Genomic DNA, 21,799 nt, shown 5'->3' on the forward strand with positions numbered 1-21,799 from the left:
TAAACCCACCTACAAAGCCTGGCAAAAGAATAGATCATCCAAAACCGTGAATGACTTAAAAGCAATTTCTTTTTGGCATTAGAATGTGTCATGTGGTTGTTGACAAAGATATGTCCTTCGTAATTATAGTTCTTTGCTCTATCAGCTTAGAATAATGGATGATTCATTTTTATTATTGTGGAAACGTTGTCTCTATTAGTTCCCTTTATTTTCAAAAAATTTTAGGCCTATAACTCTGCTTTTATCCTCCAAAAAGTCTATAGTAAATGGGAAAGAGATTATTTATTATCTCTTTTTTAACAAATAAGTCTTAAAAAAGAGACGGAGAGCTTGAAATAAAAATTCTATTTTTCTTAATTTTATGGCTTAACAAGAAACAATAACGGACAAAATGAATATTGATTATTATAGGTACAAAAAAACTAAGTGACATTAATACAGTTCTGAGAGGGCTTTGTCACTGCACATATTAGCTTACTAAATCCAAGCAATTGCCCTGGATTAAACAGAAATTTATTATGTTTGGAATTTCTAAATCTAGTTCTAGTATCTCTTATTAGGTCTGAAAATTCACTAGCAAACTCCTGGCATGAATGAGAACCCAGGGAACCCAGTGGGTTAGAATTGTTTAAAAGGTAGAATCAATGCACTGTGGTCCCTCTGGTTCCCTTAACCATTTAAGGCTGTGGCTCCTTTACTTTGAGCTTCATGGAAGTTGCATCCACTAGCTAGGCCAAGTTCTCAGAGCCTCTGCTAATCACTATAGCATGTCAGACAGAAAATATAAGTAGATGAGAAAAACAGGTGAATCTAGCAATGTTCCTAATTTTCCAGAGAATGGCTGGAGAGAATAGCATTTGCTACGGCTTAATTCACAAAGCATTCTACAATTTTTATGCTTACATTTAATTTTATCCATACTAAAATCATTGAATGGGTAAGATAGATATTATTAATGCCATTATGCATACACACACAAAAAAAGTAAAGATTGAGAGGTTTAAAAATAATCACCTGAAGTTTCACTACCTAAATTGATAGAGCTGGAAATGGGCATACATTCTTTACTCCCAAGTCTCTTTCTGCTCCACCTGACCTCCTGACTCATTAAGTTTTCAAATCCTTGATTTCTCCAAAGAGTTAACATCTGCTTAAGATAAAAGGCGGCTCTGGGATACACTTCTTTCATCTACTGAAACTGAAGTCAAAGTTGCAAATCAGCTAGTAGTGAACGCTTTACCTAGCAGCTTTGTGATCCTGAGGAAGTTATAGAACCTCCAACTTTGTTGTTTCTATTACAATATGGGGAAAGCATTAATACGATAAGATTGTTTTGAGAATTGAAGTGATAATGCATGGACAGAACTTGGCACAGTTCCTGAAGATATTAAGTGCTTAACAAATGTTAGGTAATGTTGTAGGTTTCATGCTTGGCATTTCATGCATTATTAGCAAGGGCCATAGCTTTGTTATACAGAGATTCTGGGCAGGACTCCTCTGTTTAGGCTGAATATAAACAGGAGAAAAGTTGGTGGAAGTTTAAGCTTGTTTTCATAAAATTAAAGCCAGGAATACTTTCATATGCCATTCACCTTTACTGAACGAAACTGTGTGATTCTTAAAGATTATTCCACAAACATTGCCCGAGCACAAAAATAGACAATTCCTCCTGCTGCTGTTCCTGGCAGAGGTGGCCTTTTATGTTCAGTAATGGGCCTAGGACTCAGTCTACTTTTATACATTTCCCTGGAATTCAGAACAGTTGAAGAGGCTGAGAAGCAGTGAGGAGACACAATTAGAAATCCTTATTTTCCCTGAAGTCTGACACAAGGGAAGTCTGAGTGTGCAAACTCATGACTATGACACATTGGAACAGTTTCTCCAAGAGTCAGGACTCACAGTCTTATGCTCTGACCTGGACTTTCTGATTATGCCTTTGGAACCACTGTGACTCTGACTGTCCTTCCACATATCTGAGTAGCTACTCGCACTCTGGGGCAGAAGATAGCCAAGTCCACCAGTTTTGCTTCTTGCCCATCTACTATACAGGTTCTCTCTCACACTCTTTTAATTCTTCCTTTCTTCAATTTCTTCATCGCTTCTTATCTACCATCAATAACCATTTATAGAGAAATCTCTACATGCCTGGCATTACTCTAAGTAGTCTCCAGTTATTATTTTGTTTAATCTTCACAATATCCAATGAGATACGTCCTATTGATACACAGAAAGTCAGAGGTCATTTAATAAAAAGTGGAGGAAGCAGATTCAAAGTCCAGTGTCCTTGGACTTAACCACTGCCTTCACTTACCTCAATGCTAAGGTGGAGTAAAATACTGTCCCCAATACTTATGGTTATCACATTTAGTAATTTGGCAATGAAGAGTAGTGATTTATTTATTTCAAGCTAATCAGGATTATTCAGGTAGAAGCTTCACCTGTCTGTACACCAACCTGCAGAGGGAGCAGAGGCTCCTAATGGTCCTTGCCAATGATAGAAGTTTAAGGCAGCCTAGCAAGGCAGAATGTCCAAGCAAATAACCATCTCCAGACATGGTTCAAGTACCATTCACTTCAATAAGACTTGGGTTGACTTGAATTAGCTTCTTTAAAACAAACAAAAATCCAATATCTAGATCATCTTGATAACCTGTTGAATGTAGAACACAATCATGGGCCATTCTAGCATTTGAAACTTGAAAGTCCAAGAGGTTAAGGGGCCCACCTGGATACCTGTTCATGGATAACTGGATCCAAACCATCATCCTGGGGTCAGAGATGGGATCCATGCCTGGGGTGTGGGGCTGGCAAAATCCCTCCTGACACTGGTCTAAATTCCTTCAGAGAGGGACCTTCGAGTTAAAGACATGGCCTCTATTCCAGAAAGAAATTTGAGCAGATGACTATCACAGACATGCAGAAAGACCTCTAAAACAGAAGCCCAGTTACAGAAATAGAAATATGTTATGTATAAGGAAAACTGGTTATCAAGACATCAGCTCAAAAAACAAACAGAGCCTAGAATGTTGCGCCTTGTTACAACCCAGGACTCGCATGGGAAAGAGCAGAAACTCACCTTGTCAGCCTGATCTGCTGAAGCAGCCCTGGAGATCAACATGGAGACCAATGAGGCAGCCAGAGCACCTTCCTAACAGAGGTCCAGGGCCTAGTGCTAGGCCATTCAGGCTACTGGAGTATTCCTGAATCAAACCTTTCTATCTTGAACCATGGAGAAGGACAAATCCACAAGTTCGGAGCTATCTAGACTCATTTATGTAGAATCTGGAAAAGAAAAAGGTATGAGCAATCAGAAGGGGGGGTGATGTTGGTGGAACTGTCTAGGCAACCACATTTCCTCTCTTATACTCAATGGTCAAGCATACACTAGTGGAGGAGAGGAGTGGTAAAATAGGTGATGGCCATGACTGTTTTGAGATTTCTTTTGTGTGTGTATATGTTTTTGTTTTGAACGAACTGTTTCAAGTTAACCTAAATCTCAATAAGGATGATATAAAGTAAAAATTCCAGGGGAAAATAGTATACTATTATCTAGAGTGGTAGTTCCCTTTTTCTTGAAAACCTCATGACCAAGGACTTTCCATTGTCATGGAGAATAACACAAAACTTCTGGCTGCCCAAGCCTGTTCTTCCTCTTTCCTTCTTCATCCCTACACTCAGAATGATGAGTTATGACAGATCTTGTGGACACTTCATGGTAGAGCAACCTCTGGTCACTCTTCTAGGCCTGGCAATACTCAGGAAGGATCCATACACACTTTTTGAGGCAGTGGATGAAGAAGAGGAAGAGAAGTTTAGCTGCTGCAATCAAAAAAAAAATGCTTACTTCAAGGATCCTAAAAATGCAAGGGGACAGAGGTTTCTGTGAAGCAACAATACAATCTTCCCCATTTCCACTCTTATTAATAACATTCGCTGACTTTCTCTAATATCTCCCCAACACCCCCACATTTCTTTTTCCCTCAGAGTTGTCTGGGATGTTATTTAATGTCTGTGATGATGCTTATTTGTTTTATATAAAAAACACATATAGTGCCTGGTATATGGCAGACATTGTTTTAAAAAGTTGACAAATAATATACCTCATAACACTTTTGTGAAGTAAGTGCTACTTTGGCTTTCATTTTAAAGTTGAAAGTTTAAGTTATTAACTTTCACAAGGGCTTGTGGCCAGTATTTGTCAAAGCCAGGAATCAAGCCAGACAGTCTAGTTCTTTTTTTTTTTCTTTCTTTCTTTTTTTTTTTTAAATTAATATGAGAGCACAAATTATTAGGTTACATTGTTCTCACTTTCAAGGTAAAGTTCCAGTTGTAGTTGAGCCCTTCACCTGGGGGCTTGCTCAACACCTTCACACCGTGCACATTAGGTGAGATTCTCGCCAACTGCCCTCTCTCCTCTTCTCTCCCTCCTCTCCCTTCCCCCTTGCTAGATTATATTTCTGTTTTATCATTCATGTGGGCATGCAATTATTTATATTTTGGTTTCATACTAACATTGAGTACATTGAATATATATTGTTGTGGGGTTTTGTTGGTTTTTTTTTTTATTTTCTCTATACACGTACATGTGTTTATTTGGTTTCCACTTTCTGCCTTCACAAAATTAAAGAGGCTTAAAATTTAATAACAATAACAATGTTTAAGATAAGGACTAGAAACAAAAACCTTGTAAAGAACAAACGAAGATAAATACAGTTGGAAAAGAAATCAGATGATTGCTGCAACAAAGTATTGAGCAATAACAAGAATAATAATAATAATAATGCAAAAAGTAACATTCACATTGTCAGCTAAAAGTATGTCTATCACAGAATGCTTTGATTCTGAGGTTCAGTATGAAGTCATCAGTTAACTAACTTCTTTTTTTTTTTCCAAAGTCTCAAGAAATAGAGAATATTTATTTTTATAAATAAAAATAGAAGATAATTTCAAAAAAAAAATCATGCCAAATCTTATAGACAATAGAAAAAGAAGCAATACTTCAAAATCATTCTACTTCATCTGGATATACCTGATATTAAAATTGGAAAAAATATATTATTATAAAGGGAAATTACAAACATACTTCACTTATAAATTAGGATGCAATATCCTAAACAACATATTAACAAGTTGAATTAAAAATTATTGTTCAAATAATATACTTTGGTCAAAATTAAATCTAATTTACATGAGAATTAGTCACTATTTTCTTTTCTTTTCTTTTACTTTCCCTCACCCCTCCCTCCTTCTCTCTCTGTCTGCTCTCGCCTTCCCCCACCCACCACCAGGTCATTAATTGTCATTAATTGTCCTCAGATCAAAGTTGAATACTTAGGATTCATGCTTCTCCATTCCTGTGATGCTTCACTAAGAATAATGTGATCTACCTCCATCCGGGTTAATACAAATGCTGCAAAAACTCCATTTTTTTAATGGCTGAATAGTATTCCATGGTATACATATACCACAGCTTGCCAATCCATTCCTGGGTTGAGGGGCATTTAGGCTCTTTCCTCATTTTAGTGATTGTAAGTTGAGTTGCGATAAACAGTCTAGTACAAATGTCTTTATAATAAAAGTTTTTTTTTCCTTATGGATAGATGTAATGGGATTGCAGGATCAAACAGGAGGTCTAGGTTGAGTTCTTTGAGGTAGCTCCATAATTCCTTCCAAAAAAAGTTGTATTAGTTTGCAGTCCCTCCAGCAGTGAAAAAGTGTTCCTTCCTCTCCACATCCGCAGCAATGGCTAGCAAACATACAAGAAAATGCTCATCATCCCTAATTATTAGAGAAAAGCAAATTAAAACCACCCTGAGATATCATCTAACCCCAGCAAGAATGGCCCATATCACAAAATCTCAAAACTGCAGAATATATATTGTTTTTAGATAAAGTTCCTCTTATAATTCTGTCTTGGCCCCAAAAAGTGTATCGCACACCGAGACCCCCGCCCCCTCCCACCTTCCCTCTCTCTGCTCCTCCTTCTCCCACCCCGCTTCCTCCTTCCATCTCTCTACTCTTCGTTTCCCCTACCCCTCTCCCTCCTTCTTTCTCTCTCTCTGCTCTCCCCTTCCCCCACCCCCCACCATGTACTAAGTCATTAATTGTCCTCATATCAAAATTGAGTACATAGGTTTCCTGCTTCTCTATTCTTGTGGTGCTTTACTAAGAATAATATGTTCCACTTCCATCCAGGTTAATATAAAAGATCTAAAGTCTCCATCTTTTTTAATGATTGAATAGTATTCCATGGCATACATACACTACAGCTTGTTAATCCATTCCTGGGTCCATGGACATTTAGGCTGTTTCCACATTTTGGCGATTGTAAATTAAGCTGCGATAAATAGTCTAGTGCAAGTGTCTTTATGGTAGAAGGATTTTTTTCCTTCTGGGTAGATGCTCAGTAATAGGATTGCAGGATCAAATGGGAGGTCTAGCTTGAGTTCTTTGAGGGTTCTCCATACTTCCTTCCAAAAAGGTTGTGTTAGTTTGCAGTCCCACCAGCAGTGTAAAAGTGTTCCTTTCTCTCCACATCCACTCTAGCATCTGCAGTTTTGAGATTTTGTATGTGGGCCATTCTCTCTGGGGCTAGATGATATTTCAGAGTGGTTTTGATTTGCATTTCTCTAATAATTAGGGAGGATGAGCATTTTTCATATGTTTGCTAGCTATTTGTCTTCTTTAGAGAAGGTTCTATTTATTTCTCTTGCCCATTGATATATGGGATTGTTGGCATTTTTCATGTGAATTAATTTGAGTTCTTGATAGATCCTAGTTATCAAGCTTTTGTCTGATTCAAAATATGCAAATATCCCTTCCCAATGTGGAGGTTGTCTATTTGCTTTAGCTGTTGTCTTCTTAGCCACACAAAAGCTTTTCAATTTAATTAAGTCCTATTTGTTTATTTTTGTTGTTGTTGCAATTGCCATGAAAGTCTTCTTCATGAAGTCTTTCCCCAGGCCAATATCTTCAAGTATTTTTCCTATGCTTTCTTTCAGGATTTTTATCGTTTCGTGCCTTAAATTTAGGCCTTTTATCCATCCATCTTGGATCAATTTTTGTGAATGAAGAAAGTTGTGGGTCCAGTTTCAGAATTTTACATGTGGATATCCAGCACCATTTATTGAATAGGTGTATAGGTCTTTGAATAGGTCTTTCCCCCACTGTATATTCTTGTTTGGTTTATCAAAGATTAGGTGGCTGCAAAATTTTAGTTTCATTTCCTGGTTTCTATTCGATTCCAAAAGTCTATGTCTCTATTTTTGTGCCAGTACCATGCTGTTTTAACAACTATGGCTTTGTAATAAAAACCCCTGGCTTTATTTTTCCTTAGTAATAAAAACATTGAATTTTTTTTTCCCCTTCTTGAGATACTTTACAAAGAAGAATGTGTTTCAACTCCATCCAGGTAAACATAAAAATGTAAAGTCTCTGTCTTTTCTTATGGCTGAATACTACTCCATGGTATACATATGCCACAGTTTGTTAATCCATTCATATGTTGATAGGCATTTAGGTTGCTTCCATGACTTTGCAATTATGAATTGAGCTGCAATAAACACTCTGGTGCAAATGTATCTGTGGTAAAATAATTTTTGTGTTCTGGGTTGATACCTAGTAATGAAATTGAGAAATCAAATGGAAGGCTGACTTTTAGTTTTTTAAGAATTCTCCTTACTAGAACCCTCAAAGAACTCAAATTAGACCTCCCATTTGATCCTGCAAATCCATTACTAGGCATCTCCCCAGAAGAAAAGAAATCCTTTTACCATAAGGACACTTGCACTAGTCTGTTTATCACAGCTCAATTTACAATCGCCAAAATGTAGAAACAGCCTGAATGTCCACCAACCCAGGAATGGAATAACAAGCTGTGGTATATGTACACCATGGAATACAATACATCCACTAAAAAAGATGGAGACTTTGTATTAACAAATAATAATCCTTGTATTAACCTGGAAGTGGAACACATTATTCTTAGTAAAGCATCACAAGAATGGAGAAGCAAGAATCCCATATACTCAATCTGATATGAGGACAATTAATGACCTCGTACACAGTGGGGTATAGGAGAAAGGAGAGCAGAGAGAAGGAAGGAGGAAGGGAGGTTAGGGGGTCACAGGGTGTGACACACCTTTTGAGGGCAGAACACAATTATGAGAGGGACTTTACGTAACAAATGCAATCAATGTAACCTCGTTCTTTGTACCCTCAATGAATCACCAACAATTAAAAAAAAGTAAAAAAAAAAAAAAAAAAAATCTTTAAAAAAGATTATTAAATTATTTTTGAAAGAAAAACAAAGAGTTCTCCATATTTCTTTCCATAAAGGTTGTATTCATTTGCAATTCCACCAGCAGTGTAAAAGCATTGCTTCTCTCCACATCCATGCCAGCATATACAGTCTTGGGACTTCATGATGTGGGATAATCATTCTGGAGTTAGATGATATCTCAAAGTAGTTTTGATTTGCATTTTTCTGATGATCAAAGACAACGAGCATCTTTTCATGTGTTCATTGGCCATTCATCTGTCATCTTCAGAGAAGTTTCTGTTCAAGTCTCTTGCCCATTTATAAATGGGGTTGTTTCTTCTTTTCCTGTTGATTAATTTGAGTTTGCTATAGATTCTAGTTATCAGGCCTTTGTCTGATTCATAACATGTGGAAATCTTCTCCCATTCTGAAGGCTGTCTGTTCACTTTGGTTGTGGTACCTTTAGCTGTGCAGAAGCTTTTAGCTTGATCAAATACCATTTATTTGTTTTTTGGTGGTGCTGCAATTGCCAGGGGCTCTTTCTCATAAAATCTTTTCTCAGGCCAGTATTTTCAAGCATTTTCTCCACATTCTCTTCTAGAACTTTTATAGTTTTGTGTCTTGTCTTAAATTTAAATCTTTTGTCCAACAAGAATCAATTTTTGTCAATGGTGAGAGGTGTGGGTCCAATTTCCGTTTTCAGCATGTTGCTAACCAGTTCTCCCTGCATCATTTTTAAATAGGGATTCTTTTCCCCAGTACATGCTTCTGTTTGGTTTATTAAAGATCAGATGGTGATATGTGGCTGGGTTCATCTCTAGATTCTCTATTCTATTCCATAGATCTATGTCTATATTTTTGTGCCAGTACCATGCTGTTTTGATCACTACAGCAGTACAAGATTTGTAGTATAACCTGGAGTCTGGCAACATGATTCCTCCATATTCGTTTTTATTTCTAAAAATTGTATTGGCTATTCAGGGTTTTTTCTGGTCCCATATGAAACAAAGTACTATTTTTCCAAGTTCTTCAAAGTATGACATTGGTGCTTTGATGGGGATTGCAAAAGTATTATGGACATTTTAATAATGTTGATTCTTCTCAGCCACAAGAATGGTATGTTCTTCCATTTGTTAACATCTTCTGCTATTTCTTTTCAAAGGGTTTCATAGTTTCACGTCCTTTGTTAAATATATATCCAGGTCATTTCATCTTCTTTGGCACGACTGTAAAAGGTATAGAGTCTTTGATTCTATTCTCAGCTTGACCATTATTGACATATATGAAGACTACCAATTTGTGGGCATTGATTTTTTTATCCCAAGATGGTGTACACCTGGAAAATCCCAGAGACTCAAATATATACACGTATCATGTCATTTGCAAAGAGGGATGGTTTGACCTCCCTCAAACTCTCAAATATATATACATGTCATTTGCAAAAAGGGAGAGTTTGACCTCCTCTGTCCTCATTTGAATACAATTGATCTCCTTCTCTTGCCTGATGGCAATGGCTAGGACTTCCAGCATTATGTTGAATAGCAGTGCCATTAGTGGGCGTCCTTGTCTAGTCCAGATCTGAGTGAAATGTTTTCAGTTTTACTCCATTCCATATGATATTGGCTTATCGTAGATGGCCTCTATCAATTTAAGAAATGTCCCACCTAAGCCTATTTTCTTAAGTGTTCTTATCAAGAAAAGATGCTGTATATTGTCAAAAGCCTTTTCTGCATCAATTGAGAGAATCATATGGTCTTTGTTTTTTATTTTATTTATGTGGTTAATTACACTTATGAATTTATGTATGTTGAACCAACCTTGCAACCCTGGGATACAAACCTGCTTGATCACAATGTATAACTTTTTTAATGTGTCACTGCTATTCTGCTTGCTAAGATCTTACTTACTGAATATTTTTGCATCTATATTCATTAATGATATTGGCCTATAGCTTTCTTTTTTTGTTGGAGTGCCCATGGTGTAAACCTAGCTCACAGCAACTTCAAACTCCTGGGCTCAAGTGATCCTCCTGCCTCAGCCTTCCAAATAGCTAGAACTACAAGTGCCCACAATAAGACAGACAGGGTCTCTTTCTTCCGCAGGCTGGTCTCCAACTCTTAAGCTCAATGAATCTTCCCACCTTGGCCTCCCAGAGTGCTAGGATTACAGGCATGCATTACTGCCCTGGGCCAACAATCCAGTTCTTAATCACATGGCACTTTGTAAGTCAAGGCCAGGCCAGGCCAAGACTGTACCTTAAGGCAAGACTCCCCTTGGGGTTTCTGGATTCTTCTCTGTTGTTATACACACATGAGAGTGCTCTCATGTCATCTAAGCCTGTCATTTCTCAGAGGTAGGACACTTCTGTTTTGGTTTTACTTACCAACTAGAACTCTGAGGCTTAGCAGATAAGTGACATTCATGGTCATTTAGCTAGTTGATAACAGACCTTAACAAGAACATGGATTTTTTTGTTTTGTTTTGTTTTGTTGTTTGTTTATGTTGAGCTCTTTCACCAAGACTAGAGTACAGCTGCCTCATCATAGTTCACAGCAACCTCAAACTCCTTGGCTCAAGTGATCCTCCTGCCTTAGCCTTCTGAGTATTTGGGACTACAGGTGTGCACTACCATACCCAACTAATTTTATTTCTTTGTAGAGACATGTTCTTGTCTTTGTTCAGTCTGATCTTGAACTCAAGCAATCCTCCCTCCTCAGCCTCCCAGGGTGCTAGGTATGAGCCATGCCGCCTGGACATACAATGTGTTTCTTGACCCCTAGTTCAGGACACTTTTACTAACTACATTTTGGGGGCCCATTGTCTGGATCTATATAAATTCACCTTACATGTGAGATATTGGAGTAGAAAGAAGTTTCAGTTAGCCATCTGCTCCTCATCAATAAATTATACCCTTAACCTTTCACACTGAGACCCAGAGAACAGTAAAGAGTTCTCTCTTGCACTCACTCTTTTTCTTTCTGAATTTTTCTGCTTTTTGTTGTTGTTGTTGTTGTTGTTGTTGTTGTAAAAAGGGGAATTGGGTCAGTAGCAAAAAGAAAAAATATCCCTCATTCATTCTTTTTTTCAACAAACATTTAGTAATCCTCACTAGTGGTGTTACATTAAAGTGGGGATAGGGGAGATGGGGAGGCAATAAATAAATAGGCACATGTGATGCTTTTGTGGCGATGACTGCTGTGTAGAGAAGTAAAGCAAGGCAAGGCAACAGAGAGCCAAGGGCTGGGGGTGCTGTTCTAGACAAACTGAACAGGGCAGTCTTCTGATGAGACGACGTTGGAGCAGAGACCTAAACCAAGTGAGGGAGTGCTGGAAAGGGTCAGAAAAGAAGGAGAACAAGTAGAGGCACAGCAGCAGTTAGAGATGAAGCAAGCAGATGTGGTTAATGTAGGGAGGGAAAGCAGAGTGGGAGCTGAGGGAGAGAGAGGGACCTGATAGGGCAGGGCCTGTTAGACACTGCTGAAGTGTCTCAACAGAGACTAAGCAGCCCCCAACACCCAGAGGGTACACTGTCTTTGTCATTACTAGATTCTGAGGAGAACTATACAGTTTGAAGCCTAAATTTCCTCTCTGTTGTCATCAATATTTAATATTTCAAATCACTTTGGATTCCACACAACATGTGAGTAGCTGTCTTTTGGCTAGCCCTCAAGCATCTTTCTCTAGCCGCTAGAAGGCCTTTTACTGCATCAATCTTTGTAGCCTCGATGAAGTTTCTCATTCTTTTTCTGATTATATGTTTGTTTTTGCAAATATCTTTCTTTTTATCACCATTTTTATTGCTTTCTTCTAGTCCATGGCTTTGGCGGCTATTTAATCATGAAATGTACATTTGTTAAGTCCACTCATACACACGGGATCACCCAGGGAAACAGTAGTTACCATCTAATAAGGAGAAAGGTAGATGGAATTGGGAATGCTGCCCCAACCATCACTAAGGAGGACCCAGCCCCCAGTGCTCTCTTTCCATTCTGGTCGTGCTGTCCCCAGGGTCCCAGGCTCCCACCTCACCACAGCTACCAAAAGATCACAGTAAACAGGCTTTTCTATCCAAGCCTGCTCCCTGCTCACCCTTTTTGCCTTTGCATCCCCTCCAAAGGTATGGCTCTCTCCTGCCCTTCCCATGTGTGCTCCAAAATCGGTCAGGTTGTGGACTCACTGGGAAATGTCATAATGTGGGTCACCTTTTCTTCACTGGCTCCCAAGACTGCTCAGCAACCACTTGACTCCCTTCCCCAATGTCTCATTGACTCCCTGTGGTGTTCCTTAAAGTACAGTCCCCCTAAATTTTTTACATTCACCAAAACAATAATAGCAGCCATCACTTACATGTGCCAGGCATTGCACTAAGTGCTTTATCTTCATAATTACATTTAATAATTACCCACATTTTGTAGATGAGGGATCTGAGGATAAGTAAATTTCATTAATTTTCTCAAGAAAACATAGCCATCAGTGTGAAAATGAAGATAAAAGAAAATCAAAATAACACAGCCAGGTTTTAATATATTTACATTCAAAACCTGCAGCCCTAATCTTCATACTTTATAGTTGGTCCCACCCTTGCCTGCTCACTCCTTAGAGATAGCCCCCTCCTGCCTTTCTGAAGAGACAAAGGCCATCAGGATGACTGTCTTCCATGCTACCCTCTCTATTACAAAAAAATTCATTGTGTACTAAACTCATCTTTGTGCCCTCATGACAAGACTATAAGGCAGCATTATTATATCCTGTCCTGTAGTCAGGTAAGATCAGGGCTTTAGCAAACATCAGGGTGTGAACTTGAACACAGATCCCCCCACCTTGACTCAAACCCATGCTTCCTCCACCTCACCAAGAAGCCCCCCTTCTCTTCCCATTCCCAATTACTCCAGAAATACCTTTTCCTGTCATTCATCCTTTCCTTTTAACTTTCTACTTCAGATGAAGATGTGACACTCTTCTGATGGAAGCCTGAAGCTTTCGCAGCCCACACTTCCTCTTCTGTCCATGACACACATTAGTGGCCCCTGTATCTAGCACTGTGCTGGGTGCCAGAGATTTTAAGGTGAGGTCAGCGGACTTAAGTTGTTCAGTATTCCGAACACAGACACGGGGACTGATGGCCATCACGCAAAGTAGCAAGTGCCAGAAGAAGGGCTCCAGACGGCCGGTGCGTAGGACCACCTGACCCAGAGCAGGCTGTCAGGGAGCTCGGTCTCTACTCACTCTCGCTAGCACCGCTCCCCTCAGGGATCTCTTCTATTTAAAAACAAAATCAAATAGATTAGTTTTACTCACGCCTCTAGCTACTATCTTATTTTTCCTCTTTTTTTCACTGTCAAGCTTAGGCTCAGCTCCTCATCCTCTGTTCTGTCACCCCAAGGATCTGGGCTCTAGGCTAATTATCTGACTTACATATATTCTCAAAGATCATCATGATCTCCTAAGGCACAAATCTGGGACTGCTTTTAGTCTTTATCCCACTGAACACTGAATCCTTAGACATCGGTGACAGTCTACTCCTTCAGATCCCCCGTCTCATTCCGAGATGCTGTCCACTCCTGGTGCCGCTCCCCACTCTGGTCCCATGATACTGTCCACTCCTGGAGCCATTCCCCCCTCTGGTTCCTTATGCTGTCCACTCCTGGAACCGTTCTCCCCTCTGGTCCCATGATACTGTTCATTCCTGGAACCATCCCCCCCTCTGGTTCCTTGATGCTGTCCACTCCTGGAACCATTCCCCTCTCTGGTTCCTTGATGCTGTCCACTCCTGGAACCATCCCCCCCTCTGGTTCCTTGATGCTGTCCACTCCTGGAACCATTCCCCTCTCTGGTTCCTTGATGCTGTCCACTCCTAGAACCATTCCCCTCTCTGGTCCCATGATGCTGTCCACTCCTGAAACCATTCCCCCCTCTGGTTCCTTGATGCTGTCCACTCCTGAAACCATTCCCCCCTCTGGTTCCTTGATGCTGTTTACTCCTGAAACCATCCCCCCCTCTGGTTCCTTGATGCTGTCCACTCCTGGAACCATCCCCCCCTCTGGTTCCTTGATGCTGTCCACTCCTGGAACCATTCCCCTCTCTGGTCCCATGATGCTGTCCACTCCTGAAACCATTCCCCCCTCTGGTTCCTTGATGCTGTCCACTCCTGAAACCATTCCCCCCTCTGGTTCCTTGATGCTGTCCACTCCTGAAACCATTCCCCCCTCTGGTTCCTTGATGCTGTTTACTCCTGAAACCATCCCCCCCTCTGGTTCCTTGATGCTGTCCACTCCTGGAACCATCCCCCCCTCTGGTTCCTTGATGCTGTCCACTCCTGGAACCATTCCCCTCTCTGGTCCCATGATGCTGTCCACTCCTGAAACCATTCCCCCCTCTGGTTCCTTGATGCTGTCCACTCCTGAAACCATTCCCTCCTCTGGTTCCTTGATGCTGTCCACTCCTGAAACCATTCCCCCCTCTGGTTCCTTGATGCTGTCCACTCCTGAAACCATTCCCCCCTCTGGTTCCTTGATGCTGTTTACTCCTGAAACCATCCCCCCCTCTGGTTCCTTGATGCTGTTTACTCCTGGAACCATTCCCCTCTCTGGTTCCTTGATGCTTTCCACTCCTGGAACCATTCCCCCATCTGGTTCCATGATGCTGTCCACTTCTGGAACCATTCCCTCCTCTGGTTCCTTGATGCTGTCCACTCCTGGAGCCATTCCCTCACTCTGGATCCATGATCTGTCCACTCCTGGAGCTGCTCTTGCACTTCCCCTTAGTCTGTTTGGCTTCCGTCAATGTGAGCACTGCTCACAAGACCTGACTGCCCTTTCTGAATGACCTCCTCTCAATACCCTTTCTCTGTGGATGATTTCTAACCTTGTGGATTTCAGCTTCACAGTAAGTACAAGGCACAGTGATGTAAGAATGACTTAAGCAAGGAACAAGTTTATCACGTGCTCCTGTCAAAAGTCACAGACAGTTCACAGAGTCTTCAGGGTCTCAGACTTTTTCTGTCTTCCTGCTCTACCATCCTCAATGCTCCACCATCCTCAATGCTCCACCTCAGGACTCAAGAAATCTATCTGAGATGCAGCTGGCATGGCCTCCAGATGAGGGTCATGTGAAGAAAGCAAACTGCCCTCTTCTCAAAAACACAGAAGCTACACACAGCACTTCCACACTTTGTTGCCCCCAGTAGAGTGCTATGACGTCACAGCTCACAGCAACCTGAAACTCATGGGCTCAAACAATTCTCTTGTCTCAGCCTCCCAAGTAGCTGGGACTACAGGTGCCTACCACAACGTCCAACTATTTTTAGAGACAAGATCTTGCTCTGACTCAGGCTGGTCTCAAACTCATGAGCTCAGGTAATCCACCCATCTAGGCTTCCCAGAGCACTTCCATTTTTGTTCTGTTAGGCTGAACTTAGTCATATGGCCAAAGTTAATAAGGAGAGATCAGGAAAACACAGTCTTATTCTGAGTGGCCATATGCCCACTGAATATTAGGCATTCTATTACTAACAATATTGAAAAAACAGCTAGCAGACTCTGCAGGGTCCCCCAAACGATGCTTCAAACCCATTCTCTCTCCTTAAGTTCCATCCCTCCAGCTGCTCGTGTAGATGGTCCACCATCAACTCACATTCAGTGTTTCGGACACTAAACTCATCTTCCCCCTGATTTCCTTCCAGCATAAACTTTATCAATTTTCTAGTATCTTTCAGTTTTCTACTCCCACAAAGTAGAACCTCAAAATGCGCGTTGAACAACTGAATTCTATTAGTTGCTGCCATATTTCTTGCCTTTCTTTGCACTGTCTTTCAAATCCAGCCCATCTTTTCCACTCCCATTGTCATCCCTTTGTTCATACCCGGGTGGCTATAGTAGCCTCCTAAATGAGCTAATTTCTCCAGCATAGCATCGCCTTCCTGTTATGCTTCCCACACATCATTACTCCATTACAAAAACTCTAAGATATTATTTTAATCTTCATCCCCAAAAGTTTTATCAGCACCCCTCTGCCTATGGTGTGGACTGCAAACTCAAGGCTGTCCCAAATCTGAAACAAATTTGTATCTCCAGCTTCACCTCTCTTTACTTTGTTATGCAAATCCACATTCATCATCTGCTTCTAAACTTTTATTCAGGACCTGATGCACCCTTCCTCACTCTTTTCTCCCTCTGTATCCTCTTAGTTCTTCAAGATTCTCCCCAAATTCTACTTTCTCTGAGAAAATTTTTCTAACCATAATAGTTCAAAGTAATCTTTCCCTTTTTGAATTTTTACTGAAGTTACGGTCTCTCCTATTCACTTGAATTTCTCATTTATTACCTCATATCAAAAAGGAGAGTTATGGGTATGTGTTTTAGTTCCCTAACCAGGTATTGTTATTATTTCCCTAACCCTGAAAAAGGTAGAGAACTTTTGTTGCATTGACTAACACAGTGCATCTCACAGTAAGTCCTCAAGGAAGTTTTGTGCCACAAGTTCTCTCTGAAACCGGGTTTTGTTGAGGTTCCCTCCAGTAATAATATAATGTTCGAGTTCCTTTAGCAACTGGAAAATTAAGTATAGGAGTCAATTAATATAGATATTCTTTCTTTTAATACTTGAAGTCTTTTGAGTGCAGAATAAATTCTATCAAGAGTACCTAAAATTGTCCCTCCAGACTTTACTTGAATTAGTCATTAAAAATGGCTCTTTTGATGTGCTCCAGCATGGTTTGGCATCACCAAGGCCATCTTAAGGATGGCCTAGGGACTCCCCAAAGGGGATATACCAATTGTTAAGATGATGATCATTATCTACCCCAGAAATAACTAACATTTATTTTCCCCTGATGGTTAACAAAGCACTTCTACTCATATTACATCATTTGCTGCTGGCTGAATAGACAGGGCAGATAGTGTTATTTGTATTCCGTGTCTGAAGAAACCAGGCTCAGAAAGGTTTTGTGCCTTTATTAAGGTCATGCAGATCATAAGTAGAAACACCAACACCTACATCTCTGCCTCCCTGTCCTTCCACTGCATGCTAGGGTTTTGCCGCTGCCTCTCAGGGTGACAGATTCTGCCTGTACAAACCCTTTGCCATTGCCAGCAAGCCCAGCACCAGCAGCACACAGCAGGACTTTCCCCAGCTTTGCTGCCTGACTGCCCTTTGATATCTCAGCATCACTTCCTGAGAGTCTTGTGATGGGGGATGGGACTTAAAAACTGCACCACATACCAATCATTTGTGGCTGCTTAACTAACCTAATATTAAGGTCTCCTCCGCCTTAGCAAACTACCAACACATTTCCTGTGGGGTTTGGTGAGAGAACCCGTCAGAATTGTGAGTCTATGGAAACTACATCCTAACCAACTCCACACACCTAATATGAACCCAAATAATATGAAGTGGCGATTAAGTGCCTTGAAACATGGGAGATCTGGGACCAGGAATGGTTACATAGTCAGCAAAACCCCATGCAAAATGAAAATGGGGGCCCTTTTATCATATAGTATGAAGGATTTCAGGGTACATAGCAGCACTGGAGCCAGTCCAGACTCCTTCTGTGTTCAAGGCTCTGTGTGACTACACAAGCCTGGCTTATCCAGGTGCCTCCTACAGAAACCATCAGCCCAGGAAAACAGCTTATTATGTTCCAGAATGTTGGCGAACTATGACTCCTCCCACCAAAGGCAGCCTTAGCCCCTTTCTGACCCCCAAGGACACTCCTACCATTTAGCACCCATCACCTTGTCTGACTCTTCCTTTTTTTTTTTTTTAATAAGGGAAAATTTGCAATTGTATACACACCTATCTTACTCTCTGGGCTGGGAACTCCCCAGGGTCTCACTGATGTCCTGTTTATCCCTGTGTTGCCAACACAGCATCTATAGCTATCTATAGATATCTATTAGTATCACACCATTAGTATCTATAGATAAGGGTCCTCATTTTCCCCTGCCCATCCCTCCCCACTCCCAAGGCCCTGTTACTGTATATCTTTTGTTCTTAGCCTGCCCCCACTAAGTCATCAGGTCTCACCTGAGATATTCCTCCTGAGAGGAAATCTTTGTTGGTATGAAAAAAAAAAGTTTTCATCTGTAGGCCCTGGGGCTCTGTCAGGAGTTGCTGATGGGCAAGGTAGCTGTGGTGAGACAGCACCATCAGGTTAAAAATTCCCTTTGTTTTTGTGACACTTCAAAGTGACTTCTATTCTTAAAGACCCTTGTTGTTGCCCTCTATATGCCAAGCCCTGGATAAACTTTGGCCTGAATCTAATTATGTGGAGAACTGGTCTTCAGAGCATCCATGCAGCCAGTACACACCACAACAGGCCCACTAATTGTTACGGCTGACGCCCTTTCTGACAGCTCAGTCCATGTCATTCAGGCTGTGAAATGTTTTGAAATGTTGCCCGTGCTGGCCTCAAACACTGTTTCTCACTAAGGACAACTCAGGGAGAATAACATGATAGTGAACAAGAGCAGGAGGAAGAGGAGAAAAATAACACTTTGTAAAGATATTGCTTCTCATTTTACAAATTATGTATTAAATCATTTCATCTTCACAAGGTGATAGAGGAGAGAAGGAAAAACTAAGCTGTTTGTTTTCCCATGTTACACTTCAAAAATACTCATCCTTCAGCATTCACTAGGAAATGTTCCCTGGATTTCCAGAGCACATCAAGTGCTCTGGCTTGAGGCACCATGATGCTTTCATATTTTATGTCTGTCCATTTGTCTTTGTGATCATCTGATCAACACTGATATCTTCCCTTAACTGTAAGTTCCAGAAAGCAGGAACTATATCTGTTTTTACTGTTCATTGTAATGCCCAGCTCCTTGTATCTTGTTTAAAAGTTTAGATGCTCAAAAAACATTTATATTATAAATTAAATCAATACCCACCATAGTATCTGCACCAAAACTGATCCTGAACAAATATATACATTTATCCATAAATCAGTGAATGAATAAATGAAATTTGCTTACTTCAAAAGTTGTTTCTAGAGAGACTAGGAAACCTATGAGTGAATTCCATTTATCAATTCACTCTACAAATGTTCATTAAGCCCTCTCTATATGGCAGGCACTCTTCTAGAATCTGGAGGAATAGAAGTAAACAAAAAAGACCTCCCCCAAAATCACTAATTTGAGGACTATTTTCTCCAGAATCTCCAAAGCGTTCTCTTCCTATATTTTCCAGAAAGAGAAGCAAAGATGTAATTTGCTTTTTTGCAAAGATCACAGTAAAAGCAAAAGCAATCACTCAAGCATTCATCAGCCCAGATATTCCAGGGTCTTGTTCCAGTTCTTCCACCACTTGGCAATATGACATTAGGAAAGAAATACATACTAATAGCATAGACCCCGTGAAGGCCAGAGCCTTCACTTCTCAAATGCCTTCCTGCATTCAAAGTCTATAAATCTAGGTAAACATTTTTTAATAAAATGGATCACTAGAAATGAACCCAGAAACTTAGTTTTAAACAAGATTCCTTTAGAACTCTGGTCCCAAACCTCCAGTCCATGGTCTGGTAGGAAATGGGCCACCAAGCAGGATGTGAGCAGGGGCAAGCTAGTGAAGCTCCATCTGTATTTGCAGCCACTCTTCATCACATGCATCACTGTCTGAGTTCCTCCTCCTGTCAGATAAGCAGCAGCAGAAGATTCCCACAGAAGCACAATCCCTGCTGTAAACTGCACATGTGAGAGAACCAGGTTGCACCCCGTATGAGAATTGAATGCCTAATGATCTGGGTGGAGCTGAGGCAGGGATGCTAGTGCTGGGGAATGGCTACAAATCCAGATTATCATTAGCAGAGAGGTTTGATTGCACAGAGACCATGATAAATCTGATAAATCTAATAAATCTGTTGCTTGCAGACTCGTATCAAAACCACCACCCCAATCCATGGAAAAATTGTCTTCCATAAAATTGGTCCCTAGCACTAAAATCTTCAGAACCACCGCTTTAGAAAATTTAATTATCATAACATATTAAAAATACATAAATATGCAAAAAGAATGTATTCTTAAGTAGATGAGCTGCAGCTATAGCAGCTCCTCAGGGAGATCCAAGGCTGGAAAAACAAACAACTCTGAAAGGTGCAACAGAAAGATGACAACAGTTTTCTATTTTGTCCGCAGGGCTGGAAGCAGCTAGCAGAGATCCAGACTCTCTCACTGTGATTGGGATTCTAGGGGAGTCAGTCACTTTCCCCTTAAACATCCAAGAATCGCAACAAGTTGGCACCATTGCTTGGACTTCTGAAACATCTGTTGCTGTAGTCATACCTGGAGACTCAGGAGCAGCACCTAAAGTTACTGTGACTCACAAAAATTATTATGAACGAATACACGTCTTAGCTCAGAACTACGACCTAGTCATTAACAGTCTGAGGATGGAAGATGCAGGAATCTATAAGGCAGACATCAATATAAAGAACCATCCCTACACCATCACCAAGCACTACAACCTGCAAGTCTATCGTAAGTTATGGGAGGACAGAGGGCTTGTTTTTTATTTTCACTTTGCAAATTTGGTATGTAAAGAATACCTATATTTCTGATAATTGGATTCCCTAAATGTTTTTATACTTGTAAATACTCATATAAATACATCAGTACTTATTATACAAACAGAATATAGACTTAGTTTAGTCCTGGCTTTGCCATTTTTTTGCAGTTTGTCTCCTAGGCCTTGTTTTTCTCTTTTTTATAAAATGTCAATAATCATACTACTCACTTCCCAGCATTATTTTGAAAAATCAAGTGAGATAATGTATGCAAAGTGCTTTTTTAAAAAGTTCTATTTTGAAATAATTATGAAAAAAGAAGTAATTATGGATGCATATAGGGAGGTTCTGTTTATAACTATAGCACAGTATCAAAACCAGGAAATTGACATTGGTACAATCTATAAAACATATTTAGATTTCATCAGATACACATGCATTCATTTATGAATCTGTGAAATATAATCACATATGTAGCTTTGTGTGGTCACTACCAGGATCAAGACAATTAACTGTACCATCACAAGGGTCCTTCATGCTCTCCCTTCATAACAACAGCCGTTACCTCCCTTCTCTCCCTCCCTAACCCCTGGGAACCACTAATTTGTCCACATCTATGTTATTTCATAAATGTTATTCAGATGGAATCATAAAGTATGTATCCTTTTTAGATTTTTTTCCCATTGTGCATAATTTCTGAGGTATGGTACTACAACTTTTTGTTGCTGATAGTATTCCATGGTATGGAGGTACTAGTTTATTGTACATTCACCTGTTGAGGGACATTTTAGTTGTTTCCAGTTCGCATCCATTACAAATAAAACTGCTATGAATATTTCTTTTTTTTTTTTTTTTTTTTGTGGTTTTTTTTTTGGCCAGGGCTGGGTTTGAACCCGCCACCTCCGGCATATGGGACCAGCGCCCTACTCCTTGAGCCACAGGCGCCGCCCCCTGCTATGAATATTTCTGTATAAGTTTTTGCATGAAATAAGTTGTCATTTATCTGGTAGAAATGCTCAAGAATAAAGGTAAGTCCACTT

At 40.3% G+C, this 21,799-nt stretch overlaps 1 protein-coding gene across 2 annotated transcripts in view; it reads left to right on the forward strand.

Annotated features, from left to right (window-relative positions):
- CD84 (CD84 molecule) overlaps positions 1-21,799 on the forward strand; it is a 45,630-nt gene that overhangs the window by 347 nt on the left and 23,484 nt on the right. For both annotated transcript variants that reach the window (XM_053607814.1, XM_053607815.1), the window contains exon 2: positions 20,392-20,733. In XM_053607814.1, the coding sequence (XP_053463789.1) occupies positions 20,392-20,733 (342 nt within the window). The remainder of the gene's footprint in view (positions 1-20,391; positions 20,734-21,799) is intronic.

This window comes from Nycticebus coucang, chromosome 10 (genome assembly GCF_027406575.1).
Source record: "Nycticebus coucang isolate mNycCou1 chromosome 10, mNycCou1.pri, whole genome shotgun sequence".
NCBI classification, from domain to species: domain Eukaryota; kingdom Metazoa; phylum Chordata; class Mammalia; order Primates; family Lorisidae; genus Nycticebus; species Nycticebus coucang.